Here is an 18,117-nt window from a genome sequence, read left to right on the forward strand (position 1 = left end):
CTTATTTGGAAATTAAATTACTAACGCTTAAAATTTTCGCAAAACTGTTCCTTTACCACGGTTTCGTTTTGCGCCATTTTTAGAATTAGCGTTCAGGGCACTGGCTTAAGATACGATATTTGATCATGAACGCTTTTAACTTTCGCCTAAACTGTGGCTTTTCCATAGTGAAGTTTTGTGCCATTTTTGGAATAAGACTGACAGCGCTTTCTAAAGATAAACTAAACTTGACAGTATGAGCTTGATCCACTGTCGCAAATCTATATTGTGCAAATAGCATGTAATTCGTAGAAAGTCATCCTTACAAAGTATTCTCTAACTTAAAAATTTTCACAATCACAACTTAGAAAGAGTTGACTTCTAATTTTAATGATCTACATAGGATAGCAGCAAGCTGTAGAAAGAAATGGTCGCTCATAAGCAAGTATAATATAGCTTTAAATTAAAAGGCTTTATTTTTAACTCCATAAACTTATTTTTAAAAAATATATCCAATTTTCCTTTTAACGATCTAATTAATTGATAACTATTTACATTCTACAATGCCAATTAGCTCCTTTTTTTCCATTTTTAATAATAAACCACGCCCAAAATGGTTTGCATTTTATGGTATTTTTTTTTTAAAAAATTTCATTTGTTATAATTTAGTTCGAACATTGTTCTCAGCGTTAAAAATGTTTCTATTGTGTTTGCCTTCTGAACTCGACTGAAAACTTCATTAGAAACTAACTGTAGCAGAAACAACGTTCCAAATAAAATTCTTACCATACCCAAAACTCTATGATAGAATTTGAAACACTAGACTTGTTTTATTTATTCATTAAAAAACTTTTGTAACGCTATTTCATGCTACACTGCATAATCTTCCGATAAATCCATTTCCTTACTCAAAACATATTTCAAAGCGTATATTTTTCCAACAGTAATATTTTTCAGATCAATTGTTCTTCTGAATTTGAATTGCAAACATAAAAATCAATTGTACGATTTTGAATAGAACCTTATTTATAATCCTCAAACCGAAAGTAACGGAGTTGCTGTTTGTATCTTATTTACCCTGCTGGAAAGAGATACCGGTTTTTTTTTTTTTTTTTTTTTGCTGGGTATTTTTTTTCTGGAGAAACAAGCAGACAAATGTATAAAGAAAAGAGCTCACATTTCCAGTAATCTCTATTCATGTTTTCGTCCAGAGGTTTTGTGTTTGAGACTAAGACATAATAATACAGGGAAAAAAACATATTCTAAGAAAAAGAACCAGTACACACAAAAAATATGTAATAAGTTGAAAAAGAAATTGACTTTATCTTCTGAAGCAAGCAGATGTAACAAAAACAGAGCTATTTCTTTCCCAACATGGAAAGAAATTGAGAAGAAATTGGAAGATTTTTTTTCCAGATGTATTCTCTCTACATTTCAGCACGATTGGGACATGGCTTTCTGATAAAGCTTAAAATTTACGGCCGAAATTGCCTTATAAAATTGCGGTTTGGCGCATTTCTTGTTATTGCTTACATCGTGACCATGATTCATTGCTCGCCATGGTTTTTAAGAGTTGAAATTCCAGCAATAAAAATCCCAAACTGAGACAGTTTGGAATAAATGGGTGGAATTTAATGGAGCAGTGAATCCTTTTCTGCAGATGTGGGCAGAGGGAAGGAATATTTCTTTTATTTTGACCCACTGTTTTGTATTTTAATTAAAAGTTTGACATTTCCATTTGAAACCGAGTTTCAGTAAAGGATAGAATTTCAAATGTAGCTTCTGGTTTTGTTTAATCTAAGTTTGTTTAAATTTATTTGGTGGTTGTTTGATGGAGGAACGCCTCCAAGAATAAAAGAATCAATGCGATGCGTTCATCAAATTGAATAAAATGTAAGAAATACCAATGAAGAATTCTATTTTGCTCAAGTGTAGATATTCTTTTTTTAAATCAAATTCAACAATTTAATAACATTCCAGGGATCGTCGTTTTATTTACTTCTGCTCAATTTAGATTCACTTTGTGTTTGGTCATGAGGTAATTACCGTTTCAAAATTCTCAGATCACCAGAATTCAGATTAGATTCAGTCAATATTATGAGAATCACAAAATCTTGCAACTGTTATCTGAAGGAAAAGAAACTTATCAATTCTTGTTCAAGTGCCTGAGACAAGCTTAACTATCTTGTATTTGGAATGCTATAATTGAAAATGCTATAATTGGCGGAGTACGACTTGCGAATCTGCTTGATAAGGAATCATTCACGATTAATCCTCAAAAAGAAAGTGTGTCTATTTTAAAATAGTTTTTATTTACACATTTATATTTGGTACTGAATTTGGAAAGATGGCAACAAAATCAGTTTAGCATTCAATTTCTGAAAATTTTAATGAAAGCATTTTGGTACAATTATTCAGAGTCAACTTAAAGTTAAACGAATATTCTTCGAATTTTATTTTTTATTTAAACTAAAAACTGTTTTTGATTAAAAATATTTTTTCATTTAATATCGCATATGCCATCGATGTAATAAACACCATACTTAATGAAATTGTAAGTCGAATCTCTCCATTTAAATCATGGTTTTAAAGTAATTTTCCAGAGATAAGATATGCTAACTTTTAAAATTCTGATGATAATTTAGTAACTGGAATTTAATACTGAACATCTCAATGAGTTTAGCAACTTCAAATAAAGAAGAGTTTCACAATCACGTGGATCTCTATCGGTATCTCTTAATTTTTCAGTTCGTTTCTTCATTCTTCGTTCTTGTTTTGCGCCAGGTATAGTTTCTAATTGTGTTTGATCTTGTTTCATAGAGAAGACAGCAAATATTGTAAGATTTTTAAAATCCAAATTTCTTATCTTTGAAGATGATTGCGATAAAACTGCTCAAATTGGAATTCAGACAGAGAATGATAGAGGAACACAATTTGAAAATTCTTCTAAATGTCTCTATTTTGCTTTGCATCAGAATCATATTGGCTGTATGCATTTATTACGTTTTTTTACGAGCCGATGCACTCAAAATTATGACAAAGATCATTAAATATACTTCTTAAATATAAAAAATATAACTATATAACCTTATTTTAGCTAGTTAATCATATTATCCATTAGTAAAACCCTTTTCACAACTAAACTAAAGGTTTTTATCGAAAATTAAGTTTTTTTTGGCATATACTAGCAGAAATACAAAAGTGCCGAACATAGTTACCATGCAATCAAAAACTAATTAGTTCACTAAATGTGTGTTTGTTTAACAATAATTTTTTTATAACACATACAACGAATAGTTATAAATAAATTTTAAAATCCGGAAATAATACAAATCTTAAATTAAGAGATTTTCTTTGATAAAAATGCCTCGTCGATGCCATAAAATTGAAAAAAAATTTGTTTCATTTATTTTTGATAAATCTTGGCTCACAGCCAATCACAAATTGCTTGTCTTAACTCCCTAAACTAGATATATCGCATCAAGTTCTCTCGCCTCTAAACTATTCATTTTTTAAAACAATTTCAATTCGATGTCAAATAAAAATAAATGACTGATTTATTTCATTACATGACTCAATATCCTATCATAACTAAGAGTTAAAATATCGCTTTATTTTTTTAGAACTAGCAGAAGACGAATTTTTTTGACGAATTATAAAAAGGCAACATGTAAGCATTCATCTATGCTTAATGAGCTATATTTGTATTCAAGCAATAAATAATTTCGTTTCTAAACAACAATACAGCTGTGTTCTTTTGTATATCTTTTATTCTAAATAATCCGAACTCTTCTGCAAGGAAGGAAAAAAAGCAGCAGAAGTCATCCTCATTGTTAGACAAAGAAAAAAAATAGAAACATTTCATTGATTGCTTACCATTTCCGCAAGAAGGACCCTAACATCTATGCACTCTACAACTCCCTCCGAAAAAAAAATAGAAAAAAGAACTAAGTTCTTTCTGCACTCCGGGCACTGTTTTACCACATTCTTTTTCGTATATAAAAATGCATTTCGGAGTCAAAAACTTTATTTGCTGCTCTTATTCTTGCCTTTACTATCTCATGCTTAGAAGGCCAAGAACACATACATTACTAGATTTTTTTTGTGTGCCCGAAAAAATAAAAACAGCTTTTTCGCTTTATTTTACCCGGATTCTACCACCAAATATGGTCCATATAAATGACTTACGTGACATTATCATTCGCGAAAAATGTTGCTCCCAATGTCACTTCTTTTATTTTTATTTATTTTTTTCCATTTTCGGGATTTGGTAACGCCGAGGATTTGAAATACCAGGGAGGCGAGAAGTTGAGTAAGAAAGCGATCTGAGGAATAGCTATTTTTAGCCGTTTAAAATCCAAGTTCAAATGCAATGGTTATTGTATGGTAGGGGGTATTCTTTTTACGAAAAAGATTTGATCTGAAATTTACGAGTTTGCTGTTTCTTTATGCTTTTAGGAAAATGTACATGTAGTAACGTTGCCATTTTTATGGTTGTACCAACTATATTTGGGAATGTATCATGAATACTGGAAGTTTGGTTTTGAAATACAGTTTACCATTTTCTTTACTAGACTGATTTCTTATAAGGAATTTATAAATTCTTAAAGAAATGGGTATCTATCACGCATTAAAAAATCATTGTTATCTGCATCACGACTATTTTAACCTCTTCCCTACAGAAATATAAATAATTATTGCAAAAAATATAGTTCGGAATTTCCATTTTGCTGACATAAATCATAATTCAAAATCATCATCAATGGTTCGACAGCCCATGGTGGGCCTTGTCCTTCTCAATAAGTTTTTTCCGGGCTAACCTTTTTCCTGCTAGCGTTTTCCAGTTTTTGGTTTTGAAGACCAAAAGGTCTTTTTCCAGGCTATCTTTCTATCTCAAACGGTCTTCATCCATTCTGATAGCGTGGCCTATCCTTTTATTCTTTGTTTATTGAAGTTAATAATTTCAGGTTCATTATATGAGTGAATTCATAATTAGATATACAAAATATGATAAATGAAAAGATTAACTATATTCAGTATCATTTGGCATGATGATATTATTCGACATCATAATCAACGATTTCCTCTGGTAGTATACCATTCGTTGCAAGAAGCCTACTTCCACAGTACCTATATAGTAGGTAACTTGGTACTTACCAATACTAGTATGTATTAAAAAACACCAATTGCCATAGTAAAAATAGAACCTATTAGAAAATAAATAAGCATTCTTAGCGTCAATAACAGCGTGGCAATTTTTATCGTTCTCATATACGATTAAGCAATTTTTCCCCATTAATTTATCTTTTTTACACAAAATTTATTTTTTTTATTTCAGTTTTAATTCATTACCAAAGTTAATAAATTGTAATTCTAGATATTTTTATAATCATTTTTGGGGAACAAATATCAGTACTTATTTCGAAGGCCGTAAAAATTCACTTATTTTTGACAACAGTGATGCTTAACTAAGTGTAGCACCAAATACTTATTTTATTGCCGTTACAGTTGCTGTGGTAATGAGAACCTATAATATCGATATTGCTGTCTAATAAAGTTATTATAGTAATAAGTTTTTTATCGCCCTCCGAAACGGATTAGTGTCTTAATATCATCATACTACCACATTCATGGCACCTAATTATCATAACTTTTTTTCTTGTACTCTGTATATCACTCTACGTTCCGTTGCGGCTCCATATTATTAGATTTATATAACATAAATTAGAAATTCCACTCACCGAAAGAAGGATTAACAATACAGATAGTGTCATTTAACATATGATATTCAGAATTTACTACACTTTTTACGTGACTAAATAAATAACTTCAGTTTTATTATGTTAGTTTTTTTCATCATTTAAGTTTATAGAGACAAGCTTTGAAAGATTAAGCATCAATATAAGAAACATATGGGTTCAAACGCATTTTAAAATGCAAAGTCGGTGACGAAATTTCGATACGCTATGAAATTCATAGCGTTGATTTTACTTTTGATTACATAATATAGTAAAGATAAATAATTCACGAAAACCATGCGATTAAACTAATTTTTGATTGATTATAGCGGCAAGCTAGCTATTCACTATAATTATAAACTATTTATTAAATCCAATGGAAAACTCGTTCTTTCGAATGTAGAGCGTGAACCGATATGATGTAAGTAGTTAGGTCGGCCTGTCTTCAAACGCATGTATAGTTTGTCTATAGAAAGATCTCCCCTTGCCTTAAGTTCTAATGTTGTGTTTGCTGCTATGGGAACAAGAAAGAGCGAATTTCAAAGGAGGGAGCTTCCCTCTCCCCTGATTCCCTTTCTCTTGCCTAAAGAGCCGAAACCTGCCTTTGATAATGACCCAATACCCTACATGAAATAAATAAAGCTCGTAACCATAGTCATCACCACTGCTCCAGACAAATGGCGAGGGAGTTCTTTCCATAGAGGGACTATATACCAAATTTGTTGCGGATTGATTTCGAACAGCTGATTTGTGTGAAGTACATACATGCACATGAATATAAATGTTCTGCTTTATTTATGCAGATTTATCGATTTATTTATTTTAAAATGCAATTAAAGATTCAGAACTTAATTATAATTTGGAAGAAAAAAAAAAGCATCTTATACCTTTTCTGCCTTAGTAAGAAACCACTACTTTCTGAATTTTTTCCTGTTAATATTTGTGTTTAAATCTTCATTATTCAAGACGAGTGTTGAAAGTTCAATCAACAATCCTTTAATAATTAAATAACCTCGAAAAATTTTAGTCATAAGTTATAAATTTCTAATAAAGATAGTTCTAACGTAGACAATTAGACAAATTAGCTTGCAGTTTTATAAAAACAAAAAGCTGTTAAAAATATTATAATGCATATATATAATGCATAGAATATTATAATGCATAGAATACCTTATAATCTAATCAAAAATTTAATACATATTTATAATTTTTAAAAACCTTGATATAATATTTTTAAGTAATCTTGGCAGGTAAAATTTGAAAATACGTTGATAATATAATTTAAAATTTAAACCGTTCCTAGAACGCATGTTTCTTATGTTAAAGAAATGTCGGTATCGTTAGAATTATCATTATTAAGTTATACAGTAACTATCATTATTAAGTTATAAGTTATACAGTAACTATTCTCAAAATTTAATTTGATAATAAACATGCTAACTCGTAAATTGAATTTATGAAATAGTTACCTAAATCAACGGAACTAAATTATGAAATTGAATTAAATGGAAATTCCGAAGACAACCTGTAGAAAAAGGAGTTTTTTAATTTAAATTTTTGCTTAAATTTTAATTCAAGAATTTTTCTCATGGAGTGAACAGCTTTAAAAAAAAATTGTGAAGCAATTAGATTTTGAAAATATTGCAAGCACGTTAGCTGGAAATTTATATTTTGGCGTTGTTCCTGTAAATAAATAATTATAAATTTAATAAACCGTCTTTGCTTAATTAATAGTTAACTCGTTTATAATCTTTTTATTCTCTTTTTTTTTAAAAAAAAAATTCAATTTAACATGAAAAGTGCTTCTACTAAAAACTATGAATAATTTAGTTGGATGAAATGTTGCCAAAGTTAAGAAGGACTGAAAATTTTAAGTAGCTCGTGGTAGATAGAGGAAGGGTAGTAGAGGTACAGTAACTATCATTATTAAGTTATAAGTTATACAGTAACTATTCTCAAAATTTAATTTGATAATAAACATGCTAACTCGTAAATTGAATTTATGAAATAGTTACCTAAATCAACGGAACTAAATTATGAAATTGAATTAAATGGAAATTCCGAAGACAACCTGTAGAAAAAGGAGTTTTTTAATTTAAATTTTTGCTTAAATTTTAATTCAAGAATTTTTCTCATGGAGTGAACAGCTTTAAAAAAAAATTGTGAAGCAATTAGATTTTGAAAATATTGCAAGCACGTTAGCTGGAAATTTATATTTTGGCGTTGTTCCTGTAAATAAATAATTATAAATTTAATAAACCGTCTTTGCTTAATTAATAGTTAACTCGTTTATAATCTTTTTATTCTCTTTTTTTTTTAAAAAAAAATTCAATTTAACATGAAAAGTGCTTCTACTAAAAACTATGAATAATTTAGTTGGATGAAATGTTGCCAAAGTTAAGAAGGACTGAAAATTTTAAGTAGCTCGTGGTAGATAGAGGAAGGGTAGTAGAGGTTAAGGCTTCTCAATTTATTTACGTCTTTACTTCCCAAACATGCTGGTACCCACCGATCTGAAGCAGAAAGGGGCTTCAAGCTGCCGCCATAGATTGAACGCAGTCCTTCACAAGAACGAGTTCAATGTTTCAGCCATTGTGCCATCGCAGCTAACTTAAAACTTTTCTGTCGTATATTATTCAAAATTGTTAGTTTTTCTTTTGAATCCAATTTTGATCTTGAGAACTTGAATCATTATTATGATAAGTAGATATATTATTAACTCAAAAAGAATCAAAACAAGTTTTACTTATCAATAACTAAATTTTAAAATTTTAGTTAGATTTTTCTTGAAATAAAACAAAAGGGAAATATTCTTTTATTTACTGCAATTTTTACACAAATCATTATAAAAAAGTGTCCAGACTTTCACAGACAAAATATTTACAGTACCTAAAATTATTTAATTAATAATTGTGGGAAATGAAAAGTATTTTTGTTTCATTTATAAACTCTATTAAATTTTGGAATAATTAATAAAACGCATTGCTTATGAAAAATTTGACTAAAACTATGATCATAGCAATATATTATAATAATACTAAGTAATATTCCATTTTATCCAAGCGGAGCACTGGGGGTTCCGCGTTCGGCTGACAACCTAACCGGAACATCTGCTCTCGCACCCCAAAGACCAAGGTCAAGAAAACTGAGATGGGCACAGTAGGCCTTGGCCCTCTGTGGAATGTCGCCCCACTGAGTTTAGTTTAATATTCCATTTTCCAACTTCTTTCCAACTTTTTTAGTCACAAAACTGTGCTTTTCTAGATTTAAAGCACTGGAAAAAAACATTAAATTTATTGAATACTATAAAAGAAATAATTAACATCTGATTGTGTTGGCGAGATGCACAAGCAGTCCGCGTGCCTGAAGGCGAAGTCAAGAGTTGCGGGTTCGAATCCCGCTCAAGACATGGATTTTCCTCTCTGCGTGTTATCTTCTGACGTGTGATGTGTGAATGTGGTCCGCCCTATGAGCGAATCTGAAACAGTGCGCCGTGGGTAATGTTGCTCACCTCCGGGACTTAGGTTCACACGTACCCAATAGTGTAATGTTAAATGACCACGGTATCTTCAAAGGCGAAGAGCGAGAAATTCAGTGCCTGTTAGAAAAAAAATCTGATTGTTTCTTGAAAACTAAGATATAAGAAGCATTATTAACCTTACATTTGATATACCTAAAAAGCATCATTATTTTTTTTCTATATTTTTCTAAAATTTGTTTTAATAACATTTCTACTTAACCTATAAAAAATTAAATAACTAAAATAAACCTCTGAAAAGGCACACTTTCAAAAAGATCAAGAAGGTTACTTTTGCATTCATTTTTTATTTGAAATCATGATAAGAAATTAACTTAAATTAACGATAAAAATTTACTATAAGTGTTAACTATAAAAAATAAGGTTTCGTTCAATTTAAAAAATTGTTTTCAATAGCTGTTGTTTAATGCAGGAATGCAGAAATTTGAATTAAATATGATTATAATTTTCCCGAATCAATTACATTTTTTAAAAATTGGATTAATGCGATATAGTTTTGATAATGACTCTTATTCATTAATGATAGTTTAAATTGGGATATTTCGAAACTATTTTGGTAAGAATTCCTATTAAGCTTAATAGTTCCTGTGCTTTCTTTTCTCCACCACCCCTTAATAGCTTTCTTTTTCTGAAACTAAAATGAGAATTTTATGAGTAAGAGAACAGCTGTGATATTTATTTCAATCATACTAATAAATATATACTGCAGAAATGTCACGAGTTTTGAATTGCATTCTTAAGTAATATTTTCTTATTTTGAGTTTAAGATTTGAACTAAACGAAACTTTTTTTTCTTTTTTTTTCAAATGAAAATAATTTTTTGTAAATTTATTGATAGCAATCTATAGTTACCCATAATATGCAATCCATTTATAGAGCAATTAACAATTATATGTGTAAAATAGTTAATGAAAGAAAGTCTGATTGTAGGGTCAATTATATAAGATATAACTCAAAATACATTTTAAAGACATAACTGTGGAATAATGTTTTATTTTTCCTCCAATTTACATTAAGCTTGAACAGCAAGTAGATATCGCTCATGGGCTGCAAAAGCGGCATAACTCAAAAAATCAAGTTTTGGGATAAGTTGGTTTAAAGTTTTAATTGCTAAGGAAAAGGCATGGAAGAATTTACCCCGACCCGCCCTTATTTAGGGCATACGGGTAAATGTTTATTAAAATCAAAAAAAAATCCAGAGAACAGTACAAACATAAATTACATAAAATACACATCAGACATGGCAACAGCCCATGAACATGGTGGGCGTAGAACAGCTAAAATCATGTAAGGTGATAAACATTAAAACAGCAATATATTAAAAGTGTCAATTAAAAGAATAATTTAAAAGAGCAATTTAAAAATTTACAAGAGAACAATATTGTAAAACATTTAAAAACATTAGAAACAAAAACATTTAAAAAACATTTAAAAAACATTAAAAAACATAAAAAACATTAAAAACATTTAAAAACAAAAGGCATAAGAAATGCTTTAGTTTGCTTAAACGAAGATTACCTTCAAGTTGAATTATGAGTTATGCTAGTATTGCTGCTGACAGAATGTGCATTAACGCGTGTTTTTTGACTTATGCCACTATTGCAGCCCATGAGCGATATATATTTTTATTACATATAAGATGTTTTTTCTAAAATTGTTTAAAAAGTCAGTTCCCAGTAATTGATCAAAAGCATCCCATGTAACTTAAAACATTTTTAAACTAACTGAATTGCAATAAAAACAAGATATAATCTAATAATAAGCAAAATTTCAGAAGCAATGATACAACATTACCATTTTATCTGAATTTTTCTCATGAAGACCAGGTTTGAAAAATTTAGCTTTCGTGAGCAAATACGTACGTTCTGCGTACGTTACTACTGAAAAATCTTTGTTCTTTTGCTTAGCATGCCTGAACATAAGTACATAAACGTGAAGGATACTAAATGAAACTGCTAAATCTCTTTAAAACGTTGAAGATATATTGTAAGTTGTTATTTGGACTGATTTTCTTGCGTTTGACGAAAGTATGTAATGAAATAAATTGTTTAGTTTAAATTCAATCTTTTTCTTTTTTATTATTAAAAATAAATAAAACAGTACACTTTATATTCGTCTCTTGAATATTTTCAACAGCTCATTTAAAAAGTCTATCTAAATACCATAGACACACTTAAGGGGTGAAATAAACCTACAGAAAGAGTCAAAAATCACATGAGAGCATAAGATCATAAAGGCTACACAAAACCTCTAGAATAATTCGTGATAATTCAAAGTCAATACAGAAACTTCAAATCATCAATAGAGAAACTTCTTTTTTTTTCGTTTTATTTATATTGTTTTTCCTCACCTTGCAAACTCACGACCACGAGTACTACTACAAAAAATACTCCAAATGTTTGTCAGATTTTCACTTCACTTATGCTGGTTATGTTCGAAAAGTTTCGCCATACCATGCAACGTCAGTCTAATACACCCCTACAGGATTCTTGCAAAACCTTTGATCATCCTTCTGTGTAACTTCTGTTCTTCTTAATTTGAGCATCCTTTAAATGCGCAACGTGTGAGAATACAGTATAAATATAATGATGATATTTGTTAATTTTGGCTTTGTATATCCCGTGTGACTTGCAACTACCTTTCCTCATCATCAATGGCTTGACAGTTCAGGGTGGGCCTTGGTCTTCTCAAGAAGTTTTTTCCAGGCTAACCTTTTTTTCTTCTTTTCTTTTTTTTTTTTTTTTTTTTTTTGCTAGTGTTTTCCTTCCAATTTGCAACTTCTTTTAGTACCAGAAAGCTTTCCGACCCCAAGTTTCCGTATGATTTCTGATTCTTTTTGTTTGCCTACTTCGCACTTTCATAATTGCCATAATTTTTAAAAGATTCTGCACGTATAAATCAAGTATGGTAAAGTAAATTTTGTCTTCCACATAACAAAAAATAATATTTAGTAACTAAATTGTATCATTCTACTACAAAAGGTTTTTGAAAAAGGAGACTAAGTTATTAGAAAAATCTGCATTTATATTAATTTATTCAATTTTTTTAAAATTTGTTTACAAACTGGTTAACTTTTTTACTTAAATAACGAAATTAAAACAGAATGTTTGCTTCATAATTTTTCCTTATTAAGCCTTTATAAGAGCATTATAACTTTGTACATAAACTTTAATTAAAAGGTAATGCATTCGCAAAATATTTTTATCCTTATTTTTTTTCCTAAGTAAACAAAACCTAATTTTTATTCAACACTTAATTAGCAAAACATATTTCCAAGCCCAAATTCCAGTTTATAATATTAAAAATTTAAATATAATTCTTGTTTGACTTAAGCTATTTAATAATTCAGAAAAAAATATTCTCGTTATCTGATCAAAAGCATTTTGTTTCTTAGAACAAGATTAAAAATTTAGCTGGAATTAATTTTTTTCCTGCGTCATTAGTTAATTAAATCTTTGTTCTGTTTGGCTTGGTAATTGGGTTTCGGAAAAGTTACTCTTAATTTTACGTCAGAATTTGTTTTTATCTCTTTTATTTATGAGTTAAATATGACTCTATATGTGTTAATAAATTTAAACACTGATTTCATTTAGTAGTTTGAATGACATTTATGTGTTAAATTTAAAAGTACAATCTGTATGTTTATCCATACAATGCAAAACGTTGAAATTTTGTTCCAGATAAATATAAATTTTACTTTTTAATATATTTTTAAAAAAATCTCAAAAGCATTTTTATTTATCCGCCTTTCTGTGACCACTATCTAAATAGTTTCTGGTGTGTTTGCAGCAGCTTATGAATGCATCAATTATCAGCCAAATAGAAATTTTTAAATATTATTTTAAGAGATTTTTTTTAAAAAAAGAACCGTATGGTATTTTCTAAAAGATATTCCAATCATCTGAAATATTAGTAATTGATACATTTTGTCCTGAATATTGACTTTTGCAAGCATCATTTAATAGCTGATTTCTGCTTACTTTGAAGACTAGAGTTTTTTAATGAATGTCTATCATAATTTGTTTCTTATATTTTACTTATTGTTTTGCTCAATTATTTCTAATGCAATTTTTTTTATTGTTTCGGCTGTTCAACATCACTTATAAAATGTTTCTTTTTAAATTTTGCTGCTAAAATTATTTGGATTGATAATGGCTTTTATTTATTATAATTTTATCTTCTTTTCAGGTCCATATGATATTTTTGTAAGAGAACTCGTTGCTATGGATGGTCTAGATAACAGTGAAATACTACTGATTGATGCTCTTGGGTAACTATATTTTCGAAAAAGTTGTGTTTTATTCTTAATTGTGTTATTGGGCATGAAATTTTAATTAAACAAGTACATAGCGTTTATCTTGATACACAAAATAAACTTTGAGCAAAATCTTGATTACACTTGATGAAAAAAAACTAGTTTTACCTTATCTTTTTGGCTAAATAACTTTTAACTGTAAACTAGGGTATCCCAAAAATTACAAAAGAATTTTTTTAAAAAATCAATTAAATAGAAATAGAAGAGGATATAAATGTGCGTTTGCTACGTGCTGCTAAAGAAATTAGAAGAATTAATCTCCCCAAGCTTTATAGTTAGTGCCAAAGTTTGTCAACAGATGGCGGCGCTGATTTTAGATCATCTCACCTGCAATACTTACATTGGCGTTGCTTAATTTCCTTCTCAGACTGTATCACGTTGTTTTAAATATTTCATATTTTTAAAAATGTTATCTGATAATTTCTGTCAGTTAACTTTGTCATACGTTATCGAACTTTGTTGTTTTGAAACTTGATGGGAATAAATGTCCACTATTCTTAAATGGAATGTAGCAAACTGAAACTATTCAATTTTATCAGCGTCCGTTTTTAAATTTTCCAATTGTCAGGGTTTTTTTAACACACGATAAATGATTTTACTAATAGAAAATGACTTAATAATAGAAACTAACAGACGATTTTATCAGAATAAGATAGATTCTAATTCTATAAAAAAACACAGGTCAACATAAGTCAAATCTTTTCTATTTTTTAATATATATAATATTAAGAATCGGTGAATCGAACGTGTTAATGGGTACGGAAAATATTTTTTAAACAGATTTCTGTTTCTTACATTCTGGCGATAATTTTCTTGAATTCACTAATCACTCAACATGTTGTTTCACAAAAAGCTGTAATTATAAAGCATAGTTATTTCTTTCTATTTTTTCGTAAAATTTAGATAAGAAATAGAAATTCTTATTAATACTTCCAACTCTCCATAATGCGGATTTTTTTTTAAAATATATAACTCAGTAGAATTGATTTTATATTTTCCCTGCTTAAATATTACTTTTTGTTTAAATTGCTCTAACCTTTAATTTTCCTATTTTAGGTGTCCTACAGATACACTCATTATGGGTGCCCTTTCTAAGGCTCGTGTTGAAAACAAAATACTGCAAGCAACTTTTGATGCCTTCAAATTTCCGACATCCGAAATAGTCCAATTTAAAGCTTTGGTCACTCCATGCCTTCCCACATGTGAACCGGTAAATAGAAACGCCTTCCCTATATGCAAGAGACACTTTCAATTTTGACATATTTTTTAAATTTAATAATTAATTTTTAAATTTTTAACACTTTACTTTCATACACTTATGCTGAATTTTGTGTTTTAAACATGCTGTAATAATTTAACTAGTGTGAGTTGTTTGTTTTTGTGATATCCACAAAATGTTTGCTATTATTAAAATATTTAGAGCAGAACTTAAAAGTTGGCATAATTCTGCTCCTGAGATATTCGTATTTATTTTGATTCATACAACTTAAATTAAGTTGTATGGCTTGATGTTTAAATTCTTAAAATAATTTAGGCTGAAATAATTTTGTTTATTGCACGTTTTGCATTGTCTCGATAATTAAATTTTTTAAATCCTATTTTAATTCTTAGAAGTAATTAAATCAATTAAAAAACAAAATCAATTTAATAACGAATCTCCAATTACTTTAGCTATAGATTTTATTGTAATCATAGTTGAATTCTTGACCTTTTTCGTAAAATTATTTTTGAATGTTTCTTTTTCTTATGGTTTTTTCAATGTTTTTTTTCCTACTTGAAATTTTATAAAAATGCATAACCAGGAATAATATAAATACGTTATCAAGAGAAAAATCTTTAATTAAAGTTTTAAAAGTATTTGAAACAACGAAAAATCGGGTTTACATGAAGTAAAAAAATTAAGAGGAAGAAAAATAAAATTATCGCACCTTTTGAGTTGAATCATTTCCTTTTAAAAGCTTACTAAAATAATTTAAAAAGTAAAAAGGAACCTAAATAAAAATCTGAACTCCCGAAGTTAATAATACATTGTGTAGCTAATTTAAACTATGATAATGAAATATTTTAACTTGTTAAAATGAAAGCGATATTTTAATGAAGATGATTGCTCTGTTAGATCATCTAATGATGTGAGTTACGAAAAAAATACTTTCCACAAACTGATTGCCTTGTAATAAACATTTGGTTGAATGAATTCCCAAATTATGAAATCTTTCGCATTAATTCATACGCTGCTTGCGGTGTTCAAACATTTGATGGTGTGAGTTTTAAAAATATAATAATTTCAGTAGCCTGATTGCATTGTAAAAAAAATTTGGTTGAGTTAGCTCCCAAATTATGAGATCTTTTTCACATGCTGCTGAAGCTGTTCGAACATTTGATGGTGTGAGCTTAAAAAATGAAATATTTACCATAGGCTGATTGCTTTATAAGAAACACTTGAAAATGTTAATTAAAAAATAATGCAATGTTTTCTATAGGCTGATTGCTCAGTGCGAACATTTGATGGTGTGAGTCAGAGGATGACTTCTTTCGGCAAGAAGAGGCGAAAAAGATCATCAACTGAAGAGGACGAACTGATTGTTGTCCAAACCATTCATATCACAGATAAATTCGGATTTGACAGAGAGAGTAGAAAGACAGATGATTCTTCTGAATTCGGTCCTACAAGTATATCAGGTATACATTTTCTACGTCAAGCATGTTTATTTAATGATGTGCATTTTGTTTTATATATATTGAAACTTTTATACTTGAAACCTAAGTTTCATTTAATGAATTAAGTATGTTAAGTTTAAAAACTGTTGCCATTGATATTTTTTAGTAGTTGGAAATATTACTGTAATAATATTCATGGAATTTCACAACAAAAGTGCCTGTGATTGAACATAAAGTATTTTTTTAAGATAGGCTTTACGTGACATTTTTAGCGAAATTGCATGCATTCTAATTTAGGCTTATTCGAATATTTATACTAATTATGTAGAAAAAAATATTGTATATCAATAGTTTTTTATAAACACCGTTTAATTTTTTTTTTGCGATGTTTCGGATTTTTTTTCCTTTATAAATAAAACACACAATGCTTGTTAATGCGATATAATTGGCAACTATACAGATTGTTCCGTGAAGAGTTACTTTAATATGTATTTTGGAATACTTTTCTGAAATTAAAACAAAAAAGTACGCTCATTTGGAGACGCAAATAAAGCGATGTAAAAGCAAAAACGCTACCGATATCTGTCTAAACGTAGTACAGGAAATTTAATTAAATTTAAACAAGTTTAATTGGAAATTAACACATAAAAGTGCTTCGATCAACTTTCCTGTTTTGCCCAGTCAGTCTTTTTTTTTTTTAATTACTATCGCCTTCCTGTACTGTAACTGGTCAGATTTCGATACCATTTATGCTTCTTTTTTCTCGCTTAAATAATAATATTTAACACATCCCCAAAGAGCATAGTTTTTGTTCATATAAGGATTTTGAAAATTCAAATTAATTATGAATAACCTGCATACGTTGCATGTACTACGTATAATAATTGATCAATAAAGAGTTATTTTAAGAATTAATGGAATTGTTTATCTTTTGAAAATATTTAAACATTTGCTGTTGTCTTTCTAACAGTATATTTCAATTTTAACCATTATTTTTTTTAAAGTTTACTTCGAGATTTTACTTTATCATGTACGTTATCAGACGGTACCAGTTACAATCGATGAACTTTCCAAAATACAAGTAAAAACCACTGCATTACGTTCTAAAAGAATAACACATCATATTTCAAAATTTCAACCACTTAAATTTGCTAAAATTGTCTGCTTATTTTACTTGAAATAAACTTAAAAGGATGCAGTTAAACGTATGTTTTTTTACTTTACCTTTACTTCAATACTTCATGGTAAATTCTCTTACAACTGCGAAAGTAATTATAATTTTACAGATAAGTGAGCCCAGGTAAAGCTTAAGTAAACCATTAAATTTCAAATGCTAATAATTTTTATTCAAACAAATTATGGTAAGATTATTCTTAATGATGAGGGTAAGCAATAGTGCAATAATTTGTTTGTATTTTGCTATTTTGTAAACATATTTCTTTCTAGCATTTGAAACATCAGGGTTTAATCTAAGTTTACCTGATTCTCTAAACTTAAACTTATTAAACACCAATGGAGGTGAAACAAAATTAGTCATCCTGCTTCCTTTTAAACTATGCTTAAAGTTTCATATAAAAGTCAAATATATTTTGAATTGGACATCCCTAAAGTAGTTAGTAAAACTTCAAGTATACGTCCACGTTTCATATTTTTTAACTACATATTGTTTATTTCCTTCCAGAAAATTCTAACTCATCGACATGCTTAAATATGGCTGGTTTGGTTATTGCTTGTTCTTTATTCCTGATTGCTCAATTGATAGTTCTCTTAGCGTGGGCATTTGTTTGGCACAGAAGAAACAGAGTAAAGACCAGTATGCAAAAAGATACTAGTAGGAGTATTGATATGATATACAACAGTAGAAGCAGTAAGTCCACCACCATTTAACG

The 18,117-nt window shown here is 28.9% G+C and overlaps 1 protein-coding gene across 1 annotated transcript in view; it reads left to right on the forward strand.

Moving 5' to 3' along the window:
- LOC107444593 (uncharacterized) overlaps window positions 1-18,117 on the forward strand; it is a 209,408-nt gene that overhangs the window by 187,324 nt on the left and 3,967 nt on the right. Inside the window, exons 8-11 of the mRNA XM_021145380.4 lie at window positions 13,444-13,525; window positions 14,627-14,780; window positions 16,051-16,249; window positions 17,910-18,095. Coding sequence (XP_021001039.2) covers window positions 13,444-13,525; window positions 14,627-14,780; window positions 16,051-16,249; window positions 17,910-18,095 — 621 coding nt within the window. The remainder of the gene's footprint in view (window positions 1-13,443; window positions 13,526-14,626; window positions 14,781-16,050; window positions 16,250-17,909; window positions 18,096-18,117) is intronic.

This window comes from Parasteatoda tepidariorum, chromosome 6 (assembly GCF_982258835.1).
Source record: "Parasteatoda tepidariorum strain Cologne lab strain chromosome 6, Ptep-v5.0, whole genome shotgun sequence".
Lineage (NCBI taxonomy): Eukaryota > Metazoa > Arthropoda > Arachnida > Araneae > Theridiidae > Parasteatoda > Parasteatoda tepidariorum.